Here is a 16597-nt window from a genome sequence, read left to right on the forward strand (position 1 = left end):
CGGTACTGTTTGATTGTAATATGAGCCTCAGCTGATCATTCATAAAAAAACTCCTCTATTCTCCTCACGAAGACTCAAATCAACATCCCTCAGGGCTTTTAGTTCAAAAGTGTGCAGATGAGGAGACATATTGATAGATTCTCATATGTCGTGTCAAATTTCTAAACGGAGGAGTATTTTTTATTCAATACTTCCTCAAAATGCGCAGATGTAGCCTAATCATGAGCGATTGAGTCTCTTATGTGTTGTTTTCAGCTCATCCTGGCAGCCGGAGGGCGCTCTGTGCACATGTAGTCCATATATGATACACACAGATGAAGAAGATACCATGTGCCATAATAGAAGTCCATAATAAAAGCTTCCTGAGATCGCGAAACATGCAAATAGAGACATTTGAAGACTAATAAACACTCAATCGCGACGATGTATGGTTTGTCTTCAAGCCACTTAGTCTTCAAATGCTCATCCTTGGGCAGATGAGAAACGTTTGCTTTTGAGCCATGAAGTTAATTTAGTTTTCACTGGCGTCTTGGAGCAATAAGTGGGCGTATCGTATTCAAATAACTTGACAAGTTGACGTCATCTAGTCAGAGAAAAAGCTTCGATCTTCTAACGATTCTTAAAAATGACTCAGAGTCGACTCTTACTTTTGAAAGAGAATAACTATATATACGGTGCACTGACATATTTCAAACTTTGCAGGATGTTTTTGTTCACTTAGATCTGTTACACATTAGCCTGGATGCCAGCCGAATTTAGCCCCGCCCACAAAAATTTTTGCTCGGGCAATTCGGTCTGGACTCGCTCCATAGAGGAGGAATTATGCCTGAACAGAAACTGTTCGGACCAATGAAATCATCAGGGCGGGCTTTAGACGATGATGGACAGATGATCAACAGTAGCGTAATCATCCACGTCATCGAAGGCTCTTGGGTTGAATTTGCTCTTATCCTAAACGGAGAACTTGTTCGTATATGCGTTCACCTTCACTAGTTCTCTCAGAAACGATGATCGTGTTGGTAAGTACTCTGTGTATCCTTAAATTATTTTATTACTGCCAAAGATCGTTTACACTCATCTTTTTCTTGTAACGTTACTTAATCCAGCGTGCGTGCAGACAGGGTTTCCAAGTGTTTTTGCAATGTCGCGCACAATTGCTACTCAAAACTATAGCCCAAAACTATAACTTTCCGGGGGGTTCTCCGAAAAAAAATGGCGTTTGGTTGGCAAAATATGTTATTTTGGCAAGGTTGCCTGCTAAAATTCGCATGCCTGGGTTTATATAATCACATAATTGGGGTCGCTTCAACCCGCGGACATGGAGAAAAACACGGACTTGGTTACAGTGCAGTTGAGTTCTGTTGACATTTGACAACTAACGTTACGCGTCGCTCCGTTGCTCTGATTGGTTGTGGGTCTATCCAATTGAGGTCTTTCCTGGCTCGGTTGAAACACGCCCCATAATCAAAGCTCAATGGAGCGGTACCAGACTCATATTCTGACTAGAATTGAGTATGGCCACGCCAGGCTAGTTACACACTATATGAAAGGTAAATTTGCGGACGAGGTCGAACTGGAAGCCATATTAATCTTGGACTAAATCGGCCATCGTAGGAGTTAAAACGAAATTGAGAGGAACAGAAACTAATATTCACTGGATATACCTTTTCACCACTAGATGGGGGAAAATATCACACAGTGTAGCTTTAAGGAGGGCTGGTCTTGATCTTGACTCAATCTCGCCCTGTCTTGGTCTCAGTTTAGGTGAGAACATTCCCCGTTTGCTGATTTTAGTAGTTCCCCATTCATCTCTATGGAGCTGTATGGCTGTTGCTTAGACAGGAAGTGGGCCTGGTCTGGTCTGGTGTTGAGGTGCAGTGTGTCAGCGGGCCAGTAGGGGGCAGCGAGGCCTCCAAACGTGAGTGTGACAGCGGGAACTGGGTCAGGAACAAAAGAACCGCACGCCTTCAATGATACGGAGAAACCATAATGGATCGGGCAGGGGTTCCTGTCTTTTACACATCTGGCCCACATACACACACACCAGCAGCAATACTATAATTTCCACCTTTGTGCGTAAGAAAGTGGAAAGCGTAGGTAGTTTTCAGGAAAGACGCAATCATTGACGCTGTCGTCTGATTGTGGGTATTCCTATAAATATGCAGTGTCAGACTGGAAAAATCAGCAAGACCTCAGTTCTCCAGGTCTAACAGATGCACATGGGATTTTCCCCAATAAATCCGTGAGTAGTGAGTGTTTGTGTGCATGTCAACATTAAATCAGCAATTTGCTTCCTTAATGGTTTGGTTGAAAAATTATCTTATGATAATTTTTAATAATAATAATAGTAATAACCACAATAATTATGGTTGATTTCATGTTGTCAACTGAACATGAATATTATTGGATACCTTGTTCTGTTTTAATTTACTTGTATATTTTTAGTGCTGTCAAATCGATTAATCGCGATTAATCGCATCCAAAACAAACGTTTGTGTTTATACAATATATGTGTGTGTATTGTTTATAATTATTATGTGTATATAAATACACTCACATACATGTATATATTTAAGATTTTTGAACAGATGCACATGGGATTTTCCCGAATAAATCCGTGAGTAGTGAGTGTTTGTGAGCATGTCAACATTAAATCAGCAATTTGCTTCCTTAATGGTTTGGTTGAAAAATTATCTTATGATAATTTTTAATAATAATAATAGTAATAACCACAATAATTATGGTTGATTTCATGTTGTCAACTGAATATTATTGGATACCTTGTTCTGTTTTAATTTACTTGTATATTTTTACTGCTGTCAAATCGATTAACCGCGATTAATCGCATCCAAAACAAACGTTTGTGTTTATACAATATATGTGTGTGTATTGTTTATAATTATTATGTGTATATAAATACACTCACATACATGTATATATTTAAGATTTTTGAACAGATGCACATGGGATTTTCCCGAATAAATCCGTGAGTAGTGAGTGTTTGTGAGCATGTCAACATTAAATCAGCAATTTGCTTCCTTAATGGTTTGGTTGAAAAATTATCTTATGATAATTTTTAATAATAATAATAGTAATAACCACAATAATTATGGTTGATTTCATGTTGTCAACTGAACATGAATATTATTGGATACCTTGTTCTGTTTTAATTTACTTGTATATTTTTAGTGCTGTCAAATCGATTAACCGCGATTAATCGCATCCAAAACAAACGTTTGTGTTTATACAATATATGTGTGTGTATTGTTTATAATTATTATGTGTATATAAATACACATGTATATATTTAAGATTTTTGAACAGATGCACATGGGATTTTCCCGAATAAATCCGTGAGTAGTGAGTGTTTGTGTGCATGTCAACATTAAATCAGCAATTTGCTTCCTTAATGGTTTGGTTGAAAAATTATCTTATGGTAATTTTTAATAATAATAATAGTAATAACCACAATAATTATGGTTGATTTCATGTTGTCAACTGAACATGAATATTATTGGATACCTTGTTCTGTTTTAATTTACTTGTATATTTTTAGTGCTGTCAAATCGATTAATCGCGATTAATCGCATCCAAAACAAACGTTTGTGTTTATATAATATATGTGTGTGTATTGTTTATAATTATTATGTGTATATAAATACACTCACATACATGTATATATTTAAGATTTTTGAACAGATGCACATGGGATTTTCCCGAATAAATCCGTGAGTAGTGAGTGTTTGTGAGCATGTCAACATTAAATCAGCAATTTGCTTCCTTAATGGTTTGGTTGAAAAATTATCTTATGATAATTTTTAATAATAATAATAGTAATAACCACAATAATTATGGTTGATTTCATGTTGTCAACTGAACATGAATATTATTGGATACCTTGTTCTGTTTTAATTTACTTGTATATTTTTAGTGCTGTCAAATCGATTAACCGCGATTAATCGCATCCAAAACAAACGTTTGTGTTTATACAATATATGTGTGTGTATTGTTTATAATTATTATGTGTATATAAATACACATGTATATATTTAAGATTTTTGAACAGATGCACATGGGATTTTCCCGAATAAATCCGTGAGTAGTGAGTGTTTGTGAGCATGTCAACATTAAATCAGCAATTTGCTTCCTTAATGGTTTTATTGCGAATGATTTATCAGTGCAAGAAGATTTTATAATGGGGAAAAAAAACGTTAACATGTAAAACTTGCACCGCTTCTGAAATAATTCATAACTTTTTCAGCTGACGTCTTCTAGGCCAGGGGGACTTTGGGTAAAGTTGGCATGAAACGTGAATCGTGCTGGTCTTGTCTTCCCTATTGTGGCGGATATACGAGTGAAACGCTTCTGGAACCAGAGCTAATGTAGGGCGGGGCTTGATTTTGTCCGAATTGATTGGATAATTGGATCATAATCATCTGCTAATTACAGGAAAGTGTTATTTTAGTATTGTAGTTTTAGGTAATATTCATTTTCTTTGTGAAAGTTTGAGTAATTTTGTTGTGTTTTTGTCATTTTATTATTTTTATGTAGCTTTTATTAAGTTAAAGTTTTTTTTAGTTTTTTTTTTGTGTGTCACTAAATGAAAATGATGCATGTTGCCTTGGCAAATAGCTCAAATAAAATGTTAAATTAACGTTTGTGTTTATATAATATGTGTGTGTGCTGTGTATAATTATTATGTATATATAAATACACTCACATACATGTATATATTTAAGATTTTTTTTAAAATATATTTATACAGAAATGACAGTATATACATTTATATATAGTGTAAACATGCAAATATTTATTTAATATATACTTGCATGTGTGTGTATTTATATATAATATATACATAATAATCATACACAGTACACACACATTTTATATAAACACAAACTTTTATTTTGGATGCGATTAATCGCGATTAATCGATTTGACAGCACTCATATTTTTGTTATCATTTTATGGTGTTTTATTTATTTATTGTGCATTTCTATTTACTTTACAATTATTATTATTGTTATTATTTCTGTATTTTCTGACTGTGACTATGTTTGTTTTGCTACAGTCCCTCTTTAAATAACAAGTCAACTAATTAACTGATTAGTTAATCAATATTCCCAATGGATGAAATCAAGTCCTGACGTACATTTATTCTAATAATTGTAAATGTTGATTTTAAGATGATTGTTCTCTGCATCTCTTATTCCGTCTCGTTTATTGCTCAGTGTGTGACTGTAAAGTTGGAATCTATTTAATTTCTTGACTGGATTTTTAACAAATTGATTCATTTATATTGGACAAATTATTCTGTTCTTGAATAAGCTTTTGCAGCATCTAGTGAATTTAAAATATGAATGCAATAGGAAACCATCTGCATTAATATAACTATTGCTCTTACTTAGTGTTAGTAATGCGATCGAACCTCTAGCATTGAGTATTTTAACCAACTTTAATGTGATTGATCATGTGTCCTCTCCACAGAGTCCCATCAGCAGAACTGGACTGGAGAAATGGACTAGTCAGATCTACCCAGAGCCCGAGACGGCGTCAGAGGAAGTCCATATGTTTGACTTGGATTGCTTCCTGTCAGATATCTCAGACACACTCTTCACCATGACCCAGAAACCCAGTCCCTGGTTGGGAGATCGGCAAAACAGTGAGTCCATAATGGGATCGTTCACACACAAATCATTTCCTCATGTCATTCCGAACTCGTGGCATTCGTGTGTGTTGTCAAACATCCACAAGTTATTGGTGCATGGCTAATCAATCACAATCAATCAATTAATTCTGACAGTTCTGGTCATATTTTATTACCATTTTCTAAACTATAGCGAATAAACTGTGATAGTGTGAGAAAATGTCTGAATAAATTTTGACTGTATATATACAGGTCATATAATTAGTAGGGCTGTCAAAAGATTAATCGCGATTAATCGCATCCAAAATAAAAGTTTGTGTTTTCATAATATATGTGTGTGTACTCTGTTAATTATTATTTATATATAAATACACATACAAGCATGTATATATTTAAGAATTTTTTTTATTTTTTATATATAAAACATTTATATTTATATAGATTATATAAATGTATATACATGCAAATATTTCATAAATATATAGATGAATGTGTGTGTATTTATATATAAATAATAATTAACAGAGTACACACACATATATTATGTAAACACAAACTTTTATTTTGGATGCGATTAATCGCGATTAATCTTTTGACAGCCCTAATAATTAGAATTTCATCAAAAAGTTGATTTATTTCACTAATTCCATTCAAAAAGTGAAACTTGTATATTATATTCATTCATTACACGCAGACTGATATATTTCAAATGTTTATTTCTTTTCATTTTGATGATTAAAACTGACAAAATATTGAATGTATAAATAATGAATGTTATTGTAATAGTAATATTTCTTATTTTTATTTAGCAATAGTAATAATCATAATTATTGTTATTAGTCACATTAATATATGAACACAAAATGTTATATACACACTTTTCATTAGTAAAAATAAATAAATAACTAGGGCTGTCAAAAGATTAATCGCGATTAATCGCATCCAAAATAAAAGTTTGTGTTTACATAATATATGTGTGTGTACTCTGTTAATTATTATTTATATATAAATACACACACAAGCATGTATATATTTAAGAAAAAAATAATATTTATATATAAAACATTTATATTTATATATATTATAGATTATATAAATGTATATACATGCAAATATTTCTTAAATATATACATGAATGTGTGTGTATTTATATATAAATAATAATTAACAGAGTACACACACATATATTATGTAAACACAAACTTTTATTTTGGATGCGATTAATCTTTTGACAGCCCTAATAAATAATAATAATCACATTTTAAATCGCAATCGCAATTTTAACCAGAATAATCGCAATTGGATATTTTCCCCAAATCGTGCAGCCCTAGTCTTAAATAATCTCTAATTTTCTGAGATACTGAATTTGGGATTTTCCTTAGTTGTCAGACATAATCATCAAAATGAAAAGAAATAAACATTTGAAATATATCAGTCTGTGTGTAATGCATGAATATAATATACAAGTTTTTGAATGGAATTAGTGAAATAAATCAACTGTTTGATGACATTCTAATTATATGACCAGCACCTGTATATCAGCGATTAAATATGTTTGCCCTGCCTTAGCGCGTTTTAATTTAGGATGTCATAAATGAGGGATTTTAGTCACATGAGTTTATAACATGCATTCAGGAAGGACCACACCCTAAAACAAGGAACTTGTTAAAAGAATAAATGCACAAGCTCCTCTAAATAGAGCATCGTCACACACACACACACACACACACACACACACACACACACTCTTACAGCTGGTATCTCTCCTGTTGTCTCAGTGTACACCAGTAATGCAGATATGATCCAGCCTGGTTTGACACCGCTTCAGCCCAGTTTGGATGACCTGATGGACATACCAGGTGAGTTTTTTAATGAGTCTTCATTATAATACTGACATTGCTCAGCTTTATAACTCGAACTTAATTGTTTTATATGCCGCTCTGCCCCCTGGTCGCACAAGAGTAATATGGAAATGGAAATATAATTGAAATTAAATATGAATTAAATAAATACATTTAAATCTATATTTTTTGTATGTATATATTAATTAATATTCATGAATTTTAATGAAAAATATTATTAAATATAATATATAATTAATTTAATTAAATACTATATATATTAGTTATTTTTCAATATAATTTTTTGATTAATATATATGAAGTATTTGATACACTTACGATTTTGCAGGTTTGCCCACTTGCAAAGCATCTAGAAGTCTGACATTTTTATCATAGGTACACTTCAACTGTGAGAGACAGAAGTAATTAATTAGCCTTTTATTGCATGACATAAGTATTTGATACATCAGAAAAGCAGAACTTAATATTTGGTACAGAAACCTTTGTTTGCAATTACAGAGATCATACGTTTCCTGTAGTTCTTGACCAGGTTTGCACACACACACAGTTTCTCACACACACTCTCACACACTGCAGCAGGGATTTTAGCCCACTCCTCTAGGGATGCACGATATTATCGGCATGACATCGGAATCGGCCGATAAGCGCTTAAAATATAAAAATCGGCCGATATGAAAAAATTATGCCGATATGATAATGTGTTGATATGAGCCTGCAATAACTCAGGGTTCTTGAATTCGTGAAAGTACTTGAATTTCAGACGCATGGATTCAAGGCCTGGAAAGTACTTGAAAACAAACATAGGTCCTTGAAAGTGCTTGAATTAAGCATAAACTGCATTTTGTTAGAGTAGCATTGGTGCTATTACAAACATTGGCCTTCCTACGCAGCCAAAGCCAGAACAAAACAGCATTATTGGAGGAAGATATCTCAATATATTTCTGCTGTTCCATAAGCGCCATCTACTGTCAAAAGCCCTTTTCGGATGGTAATTGTTTCTCGTGGGGTCGTCAGGTATTTTCAGGGGCTAGTCTGATTTTATTGCCGCCCGAATCCAGAATGTCACTGTTTTTCTCCCACCACCCGCGTAAAAATCCCTGGCCGAATTGCCTACTGTTTTTAGACAAACACCAAGGACGTGTGGTAATTGAATTGTCATCCGAATCCACATCTCGCAGTTTTCAAGATGAGATCACTTCAAAATTCACTGTTTATATCCTATTTGACCCCTGCAGGCCACCGTACGGTTGCGCTTTGCTGTAATTTTGACTAGACTTTCCTTACTGTAATGCTGGCGAGTATTTACAAGAGCAATATTTCATCACCGCTCAAAAAATAAAAAGAAGAAAAGCACGTAAACATTTGAAACGGGCCGTTATTACGCCAGCTTTTATATATGTTAAATATAATATATGTGCAGGTCTTATAAGCCGTCAAATTGATTTTTAAAAAAGGTACAAGTACAGGTGATTTAATAAATAATTTTGCATATTTTTAATGCCTAGCAATTAACTTGTCCATATCTTTTCATTTAATTGGAAAATTCATGTAAACACGCTTTATAAAAAAGAAAACTAAAATTAGTGTGAAATAAATGTTAAAAGCAGGAATAAGAGCGATCTCTCGTTAAAACTCGCTCGCTCTTGTACACCAGCCTCTTTCCTCATTGCATTTTGTAAAATTGGAAATTTTTCCTCATTGGAAATTGTATTTTTGGTTGTCAGTGTATGCCTTAGCATTACTGCATTAATGATAGACACAGGTACAGTAGGTATTTGATTATTGGCAGTAACACACACACCTTTATCGTGTTTATTATGCTTGATTTAAAATAAAAAGTGCTTTAAAAAGTCCTTGAAAGTCCTTGAATCTGGGGTTCATGAAAGTGTAACTCACTTTCTAATTAACCCTGTAACTCACGTGTGCAAGGATTTCTATAGCGATAAGATCATGTCAGCTGTGTGGCCATTCTTGAAGTGAAAATAAGCAAATACATTGCATGTATGGTGATTTATATTGACATCATTAATCGACATCATTATATTGAATTTGTGAATCAACAGGATTGCCAGGTTTTCACAACAAAACTAGCCCAAAATAAGCCCAATCGCGTCTCTAGCGTGCGCAGCAGCCTCCACAGCAGCTGAAGCTCCTCCAGGTCCTAGTGCCCGCCCGGTTGAGTTTTATATAGCCTATTTAGTGGGAGCGCTGTTGTTGCAGTCATACAATGCAACGTAGAATACACAAATAAATTGTAAAAAACTTGTAAATTAAATACTTTTATATACAGTTTATTAATCTGTAATACAATTGTATGAAATGGATGATAAAAAAAATAATCAAAGGAGCACTAAAATAATTGTATATAGACAGCGTCAGCTGATGCCACGCCACCGCCCACTTCATGTGCACAAACATTACATCCAAAAATAAAATATTTAGGTTATAACTGCATCTGTCTGGGGTGAAAAATCACTGACTTTAATATTGTTATTTTTAGAGAAAATATACTCTTATTATAAAAATAACTTTATTAACATTTATTTATCTTTAACAAGTATACTTTTAGTAAGGAGACCTCAGAAATCTGAAACCAGAATGAAAAAAAAAATGTTTTGCTCAAAATGGTGGTTTCCAAACAAAATAAACGTATATCAGTATCAATATCGGCATCGGCCAAAATTAGTTGAAAAATATCGGCATATCGGCAAAAATCCAATATCGTGCATCACTACACTCCTCCATAAACACCTTCTCCTTCAGGTTTCTGGCCTGTCGCTGAGACACGGAGTTTGAGCTCCTCCAAAGATTCTCTATTGGGTTTAGGTCTGGAGACTGGCTAGGCCACGCCAGAACCTTCAGATGCTTCTTACAGAGCCACTCCTTGGTTATCCTGGCTGTGTGTTTGGGGTCATTGTCATGCTGAAAGACCCAGCCTCGACCCATCTTCAATGCTCTAACTGAGGGAAGGAGGTTGTTGGCCAAGATCTCGCGATACATGGCCCCATCCATCCTCCCCTCAATACGGTGCAGTCGCCCTGTTCCCTTTGCAGAAAAGCATCCCCAGAGAATGATGTTTCCACCTGTAAAGGTGCGTTCACACCGGACGCGTTTCGCGCGAGTGATTTACATGTTAAGTCAATGCAGAGACGCGAAATGGCATTCTGCGACGCGATTCGCGCGATTGAGGCGACGCGAATTGAGCATTTTGAACGTGCGATTCGCGCGAAACGCTCATGTTGAAAAATCTGAACTTTGGCGGATATTTCGCGCCGCGTTAACCAATCAGGAGCTTGCTCTAGTAGTGTCAACAATGAGGAGAAAATCTGTATATTAATATCTGGTTCAGACAATATGATTATCACTGTGATAACATTAAATGACATGAAACACAACACAGTCTCTTTTTGTTAAATGCTAGTTTATGTATGATCAATAATACAAAAGTATAAGTAAAAGGTATAATAAGCTATACATGAAATAAAGCAAACAATTCAGTCAAACATTCAAAGGCTAGTAGGCTAACGTTACAACTGCAACGAACAGTTATAGCCTAAAAATATAAAGTAATGAAACTTCTCTTTGCCCTCAGCCTAAACGATTTGCCAGGGAACAAATTATAGATCCATGAGACCAAAGATCGGCCGTTACAAGACGAATTATAGCTGGAGACGCCACAGAGACATCAGAGCCAGCGGCAGAAGAACTGGCAGAGGAAAGGCTGATCTCAAAACGCCAGATCAAATGTTCAAATAGGCACTCTTTATATAAATAAACCCCAGATTTGAGCTTTAAACAACTACATTATCGACTGAAAAAGTCTTAAAACTACGTTTTGTCTCACATTAACAGTAGATTTAAACAAAAAAAAGACATGTAAACACAGCCCATGTCAGCCATTTCTCAACGAGACGAGCCGCTGGCAGAAGCCCCGCCCATGAGGCGAATTCACGTCTGTTGTGCAGTGAATGTCACGCGCGATTGAAGCGAGTAAACTCAAAATGTGCAAGCGTCCACCTTCGTGCGAATCGCGTCCGGTGTGAACGCCACATAAGAGTGGACTCCTGTAGATGGTTCAATCTGCAGGGGTTGCCAGAAGACTAAAGAAACGTTATCAGAAAGATGGAAGAAAACTGTACATGTCTCGTCTATTTCCACCCACTGCAACTTATACCAACGACAGAGATAAGTGCAGTTCCAATAGCAAAATATGTGAGAGAGCGTTGCTATAATGAGACTATATTGTATTGCAATAGGGAGCACTTCAAAGTCAATACCAAATCAAAACTAGTTAGCACAGTATTCGTAATAGAAAGGATTTAATGACAAAATCTGGTTATGGTTACACTTAAAATAGTTTCAAAATGGATGTATGAGATGATAAACTTATACCAGTAATCGTACACAGCATGAATAAAATGTTGAGAGAGAGAGAGAGAGAGAGAGAGAGAGAAAGAGAGAGAGAGAGAGAGAGAGAGCAAGTTTTATTTTTTTTTATTTCAACACACCTTTATTACAATTTTCAACAACATAACACAATCAATTATTACATACACACAAAACTAAAAAGTAAACTCTAACTCCCCATCAATAATTTCGCACAAAGCCCTTTTGTGGCACCAAATTATTTCAAACTGCATAAGATCTCCCATAGTTTTATAGTACTGAAAGTCAACCAGAATTCTAGACTTCACTAAGTTAAAAAAACACAGTTTGTTGGTTACCATTTAACTTCTGTTCAATCTTAATTTTCCTAGTGTCATAAATTGCCATTTTTGCTTGGCCTAGAAGGAAATGTAACAATTGGCTACAGAATCGATGCTTCCGAGTATATTTAAAACCACAAATAAACACTTCCAATGAAAAGACCTCATCAAACCGATTAAACAAGCCCCTTAGGACTTGAAAGAGTGCATTGAGCCTATCCCAAAAAACAAAGGCATGATAAATAGTTTCCCTCTGGAGGCAAAAAGGGCATTCATCACTGATACCTGGGTTTATAACTGAAACGAGAGAGAGAGATAGAGAGAGAGAGAGATAGATAGAGAGAGAGAGAGAGAGATAGAGAGAGATAGAGATAGAGAGAGCAAAGAAGAGAAGCCCCCAATGACCTCAAGAGCCAGAGAGTAAAGGCCTTTGCACACTGAGTCCGAAATTCGCATGCGAAATTTTCGCACGTCAAAAAATAAATTCGACCTCACGTTATGTCAATTACGCTTGCACACTGCCTCCGAAACTTTCGTCCGTCAAAAAAAAAATCGGAACAGGTTCGATTTTCTGCGTTTTTCGCATCCGTTTTTCCATCTACAGCTGATGCCCAACCTAAAACTGCTGGCAATGCTGGTGAATGAATCGCCAGTGCTCAGATACCTACAATTATACAAATATTATTGTATCAAAAATACTACAATATCACACAGCTATAATAATTATAGCACACCAACTCCCTGTAAACCGTGTGAGTGTGTGTGTGTATGTGTGTGTGTGTGTGTGTGTGTGTGTGTGTGTGTGTGCGTGCGCGCGGATCCTAGACATACTGCCAGTCTCTGTTCAGGACTGGAGATTGCTGGTCTTCTTTTTAATATGGCTCCAGTATCGCTAGCAAAGCATCAAACAGAGCCACTGACATTCAACTTTGAATCGGTCTGGATAATCCCGCAGCTCCTTGATAAGGTGGAAGACGGCATTTTGTGTTGTTTTGCGTTTTTTTTTCATAACGCATTCATAAATACGCATCGGACTCGGTGTGCAAGGTCTCTGTGCGTGACGAATTTTTCGGATCACGAATACGACAAAACTAGGGCTGCAGCTATCGATTCTTTTTGTAATCGATTAATCTAGCACTTGATCGATTAATCGATTAATCGGATACATTTTTTCCGTGTTTTTAAACAACCAAAACAAATAATGCATAACGAAAATGAAGAGGAAAAGTCATTTAATGTATTAATATGCACAACAGGTTTCATGCTGTAATCTAGCCATGACATCAAAGTAAATCTCTTTTATGTAGATTTCTACACCTGCAGCATTTACCATTAGGCTACTAACAAATAATATATCATATGTGGTGAGCCTATTTGCTATGGTAACCTAGCAACGTGTGTGTGTGTGTGCGTGCATGTGTGCGTGAGGCTTCATTGCAGTTTGGTACAGCAGAAATACATACATTCATTTTCAATAGAGCGCTGCATTTGGCTTGCATTACTTGCATAGCGGTGTATTTTAGGTGAAGAATCCGTTCGAAAAATCGCGTCACAACATCACGTCCCGGTGTATAAAGTGAATGCTGAAATTATTGTTGCGTGGCTACATAACAGTTTAAGCATATGTGATGCATTGCCACGATTGGTCTGACTGGCGCGAGAGAGAGAGAGAGAGAGAGAGAGAGAGAGAGAGAGAGAGAGGAGTGTGTGTGTGTTACTGATTTTCTACTATCAGTTCTGCGTTGCTCTCCGAGAGGTCTGCCTTCAGGGCGCGCGCTCGTTGTCAAAGACGCGACGCGGCTCGGCTCTGTGTCACAGAAAAAAGCTGAGCACTGAACGGAGAAGTTTTCCGTATTGTTGTTTTTGAATAGTGCACAACCGCTTCAATGTTCAAACTGGCAAGGCTTTAAAAGCATTTACTTGACACACTTTATGAGGATGAAAGTGAAAGCGATCTGGCTTCGGGGCTTGCGCGCCCCGCGCGCGTGTGTGTGGCAGCTATAAGAACGGTAATCAACTTACATAAACTGTGTAAAACATGCAGTTACTATAGTGATTCTGGGCATCCAGAATCTAAACTAAATTCAAAATGTATCACGCGCTATGGTGTGCTTCCTGAACATTGAACAGCGGTCCGTGTGAATCAGATCCCTGCGCATATAGTGCGCGTCATAGGAATTTAACGAGGCTTCGAGGCAGAATTTTTGCCTCGAGGAATTTTTGTAATCGAGTTAATCGAGTAACTCGATGAATCGTTTCAGCCTTTTTTTCAAAAAACGCATGCGAAAATTTCGGACTCAGTGTGCAAAGGCCTTAAGAGAGAAAAAGCCACAGTTCCAATCTTCTTTTATCTATTCCTTGACCATGTGACTGAAACCAAATGTATTTCTTTCAAACGGACCAATCAGACCAAACTTCCCCCTCTGTAAAGGTGGCACCCCATGTGGCCTACAGACCTGTCTTTTGTCTTCCAGGCCCTTCTTATAAGCAAATGTGTTGACAACAGTAAAGCAAATTTCTTTGTTGGATTTCAAATATCAAATATCTTTGATTATTTTCAATTCCTTCACACCTCCATGTTCACGGTTGGGATGACGTTCTTGGGGTTGTACTCGTCCTTCTTCCTCCAATCACGGCGAGTGGAGTTTAGACCAAAAAGCTCTATTTTTGTCTCATCAGACCACATGACCTTCTCCCATTCCTCCTCTGGATCATCCAGATGGTCACTGGCAAACCTCAGACGGGCCTGGACATGTGCTGGCTTGAGCAGGGGGACCTTGTGTGCGCTGCAGGATTTTAATCCATGACAGCGTAGTGTGTTACTAATGGTTTTCTCTGAGACTGTGGTCCCAGCTCTCTTCAGGTCATTGATGCCCCATGATGCGAGATCTTGCACGAAGCCCCAGACCGAGGGAGATTTACTGTCATCTTGAACTTCTTCCATTTTCTAATAATTGTGCCTAAAACAGTTCTCACCAACCTGCTTGCCTATTGTCCTGTAGCGCATCCCAGCCTTGTGCAGGTCTACAATTATATCCCTGATGTCCTTACACAGCTCTCTGGTCTTGGCCATTGTGGAGAGGTTGGAGTCTGTTTGATTGAGTGTGTTGACTGGTGTCTTTTACACAGGTAACGAGTTCAAACAGGGGCAGTTGATAAAGGTAATGAGTGGAGAACAGGAGGGCTTCTTAAAGAAACTTAAAGATTATCAGTCATATTTCATATCATATCAAATCATATATCATACCAGTCATATATCATATATATCAATCATATATCATCAGTAATATATCAATCATATATCATCAGTCATATATCATCTATCATATCAGTCATATAATCATCAGTCATATATCATATCAGTCATATATCATATATCAATCATATATCATCAGTCATATATCATCATATATCATATATATCATATCAGTCATATATCATATCATATATCAATCATATATCATCAGTCATATATCATATCATATATCATATATATCATATCAGTCATATATCATATCATATATCAATCATATATCAGTCATATATCATATCAGTCATCATATATCATATCATTTACATTTACATTTACATTTATTCATTTGGCAGACGCTTTTATCCAAAGCGACTTACATTGAATTCAAGGTACACATTTTGTCAGTTCTTGCTTTCCCTGGGAATCGAACCCATGACCTTGGCGTTGCTAGTGCCACGCTCTACTGTTTGAGCTACAGGAAAGCAATATCAATCATATATCAGTCATATATCATATCATATATCATATCAATCATATATCATATACAGTATATCATAGCATATCATATAGGCATAATAATAATAATAATAATAATAATCTTGTATAATATATTTTGGTAATACATAAAAAAAATATATTTATTTATTAATATTTATAAACATATAAACTATGTAATTAAATATTAGTAAATTAATGTATATTTATGAACAATACATTTTATCTGTGGTTTGAATGTTAATAAGAAATAGATTTAAATATAAACTCAATATATTAACCGTATATTAACTGATAATTAAATGATTTTTAAAATATTCAGTGATTTTAATATTTATAAACATACATAAAAAATAAAGTACACAAGGGACATAGTGATAAAAAAAATCTATATTTCATTACTTTTGCGTTAAACTTTGTGTTCTTTTGCGAGAGAATGCAAGAGACATAATTGTAACAATAATTGTAAAAGACAATAATAATGAAAAAATATTTTTTTCTCCCATCTCATACCATGTCCCGTTAGGGGCTCCGTAGTAAACTAATTTAAATAATTTGTATTAATTAGAAATGGAAAAAAAAGTTAGCAATTTTTTTTTTTTTTTTTTTTTTGTAGAAACTTTGTTTCTCA

The 16597-nt window shown here is 35.5% G+C and overlaps 1 protein-coding gene across 3 annotated transcripts in view; it reads left to right on the plus strand.

Moving 5' to 3' along the window:
• The window catches only part of mlxipl (MLX interacting protein like), a 78269-nt gene that overhangs the window by 28272 nt on the left and 33400 nt on the right, over window positions 1–16597 (plus strand). For all 3 annotated transcript variants that reach the window (XR_013816392.1, XM_079815413.1, XM_079815414.1), the window contains exons 6-7: window positions 5491–5665; window positions 7429–7509. Coding sequence is in view for 2 of the 3 variants with exons in the window: in XM_079815413.1 (XP_079671539.1) it covers window positions 5491–5665; window positions 7429–7509 (256 nt within the window). In the remaining variant the exon portion in view is untranslated. The remainder of the gene's footprint in view (window positions 1–5490; window positions 5666–7428; window positions 7510–16597) is intronic.

This window comes from Gobio gobio (genome assembly GCF_949357685.1).
Source record: "Gobio gobio genome assembly, chromosome: 4".
Taxonomy (NCBI): domain Eukaryota; kingdom Metazoa; phylum Chordata; class Actinopteri; order Cypriniformes; family Gobionidae; genus Gobio; species Gobio gobio.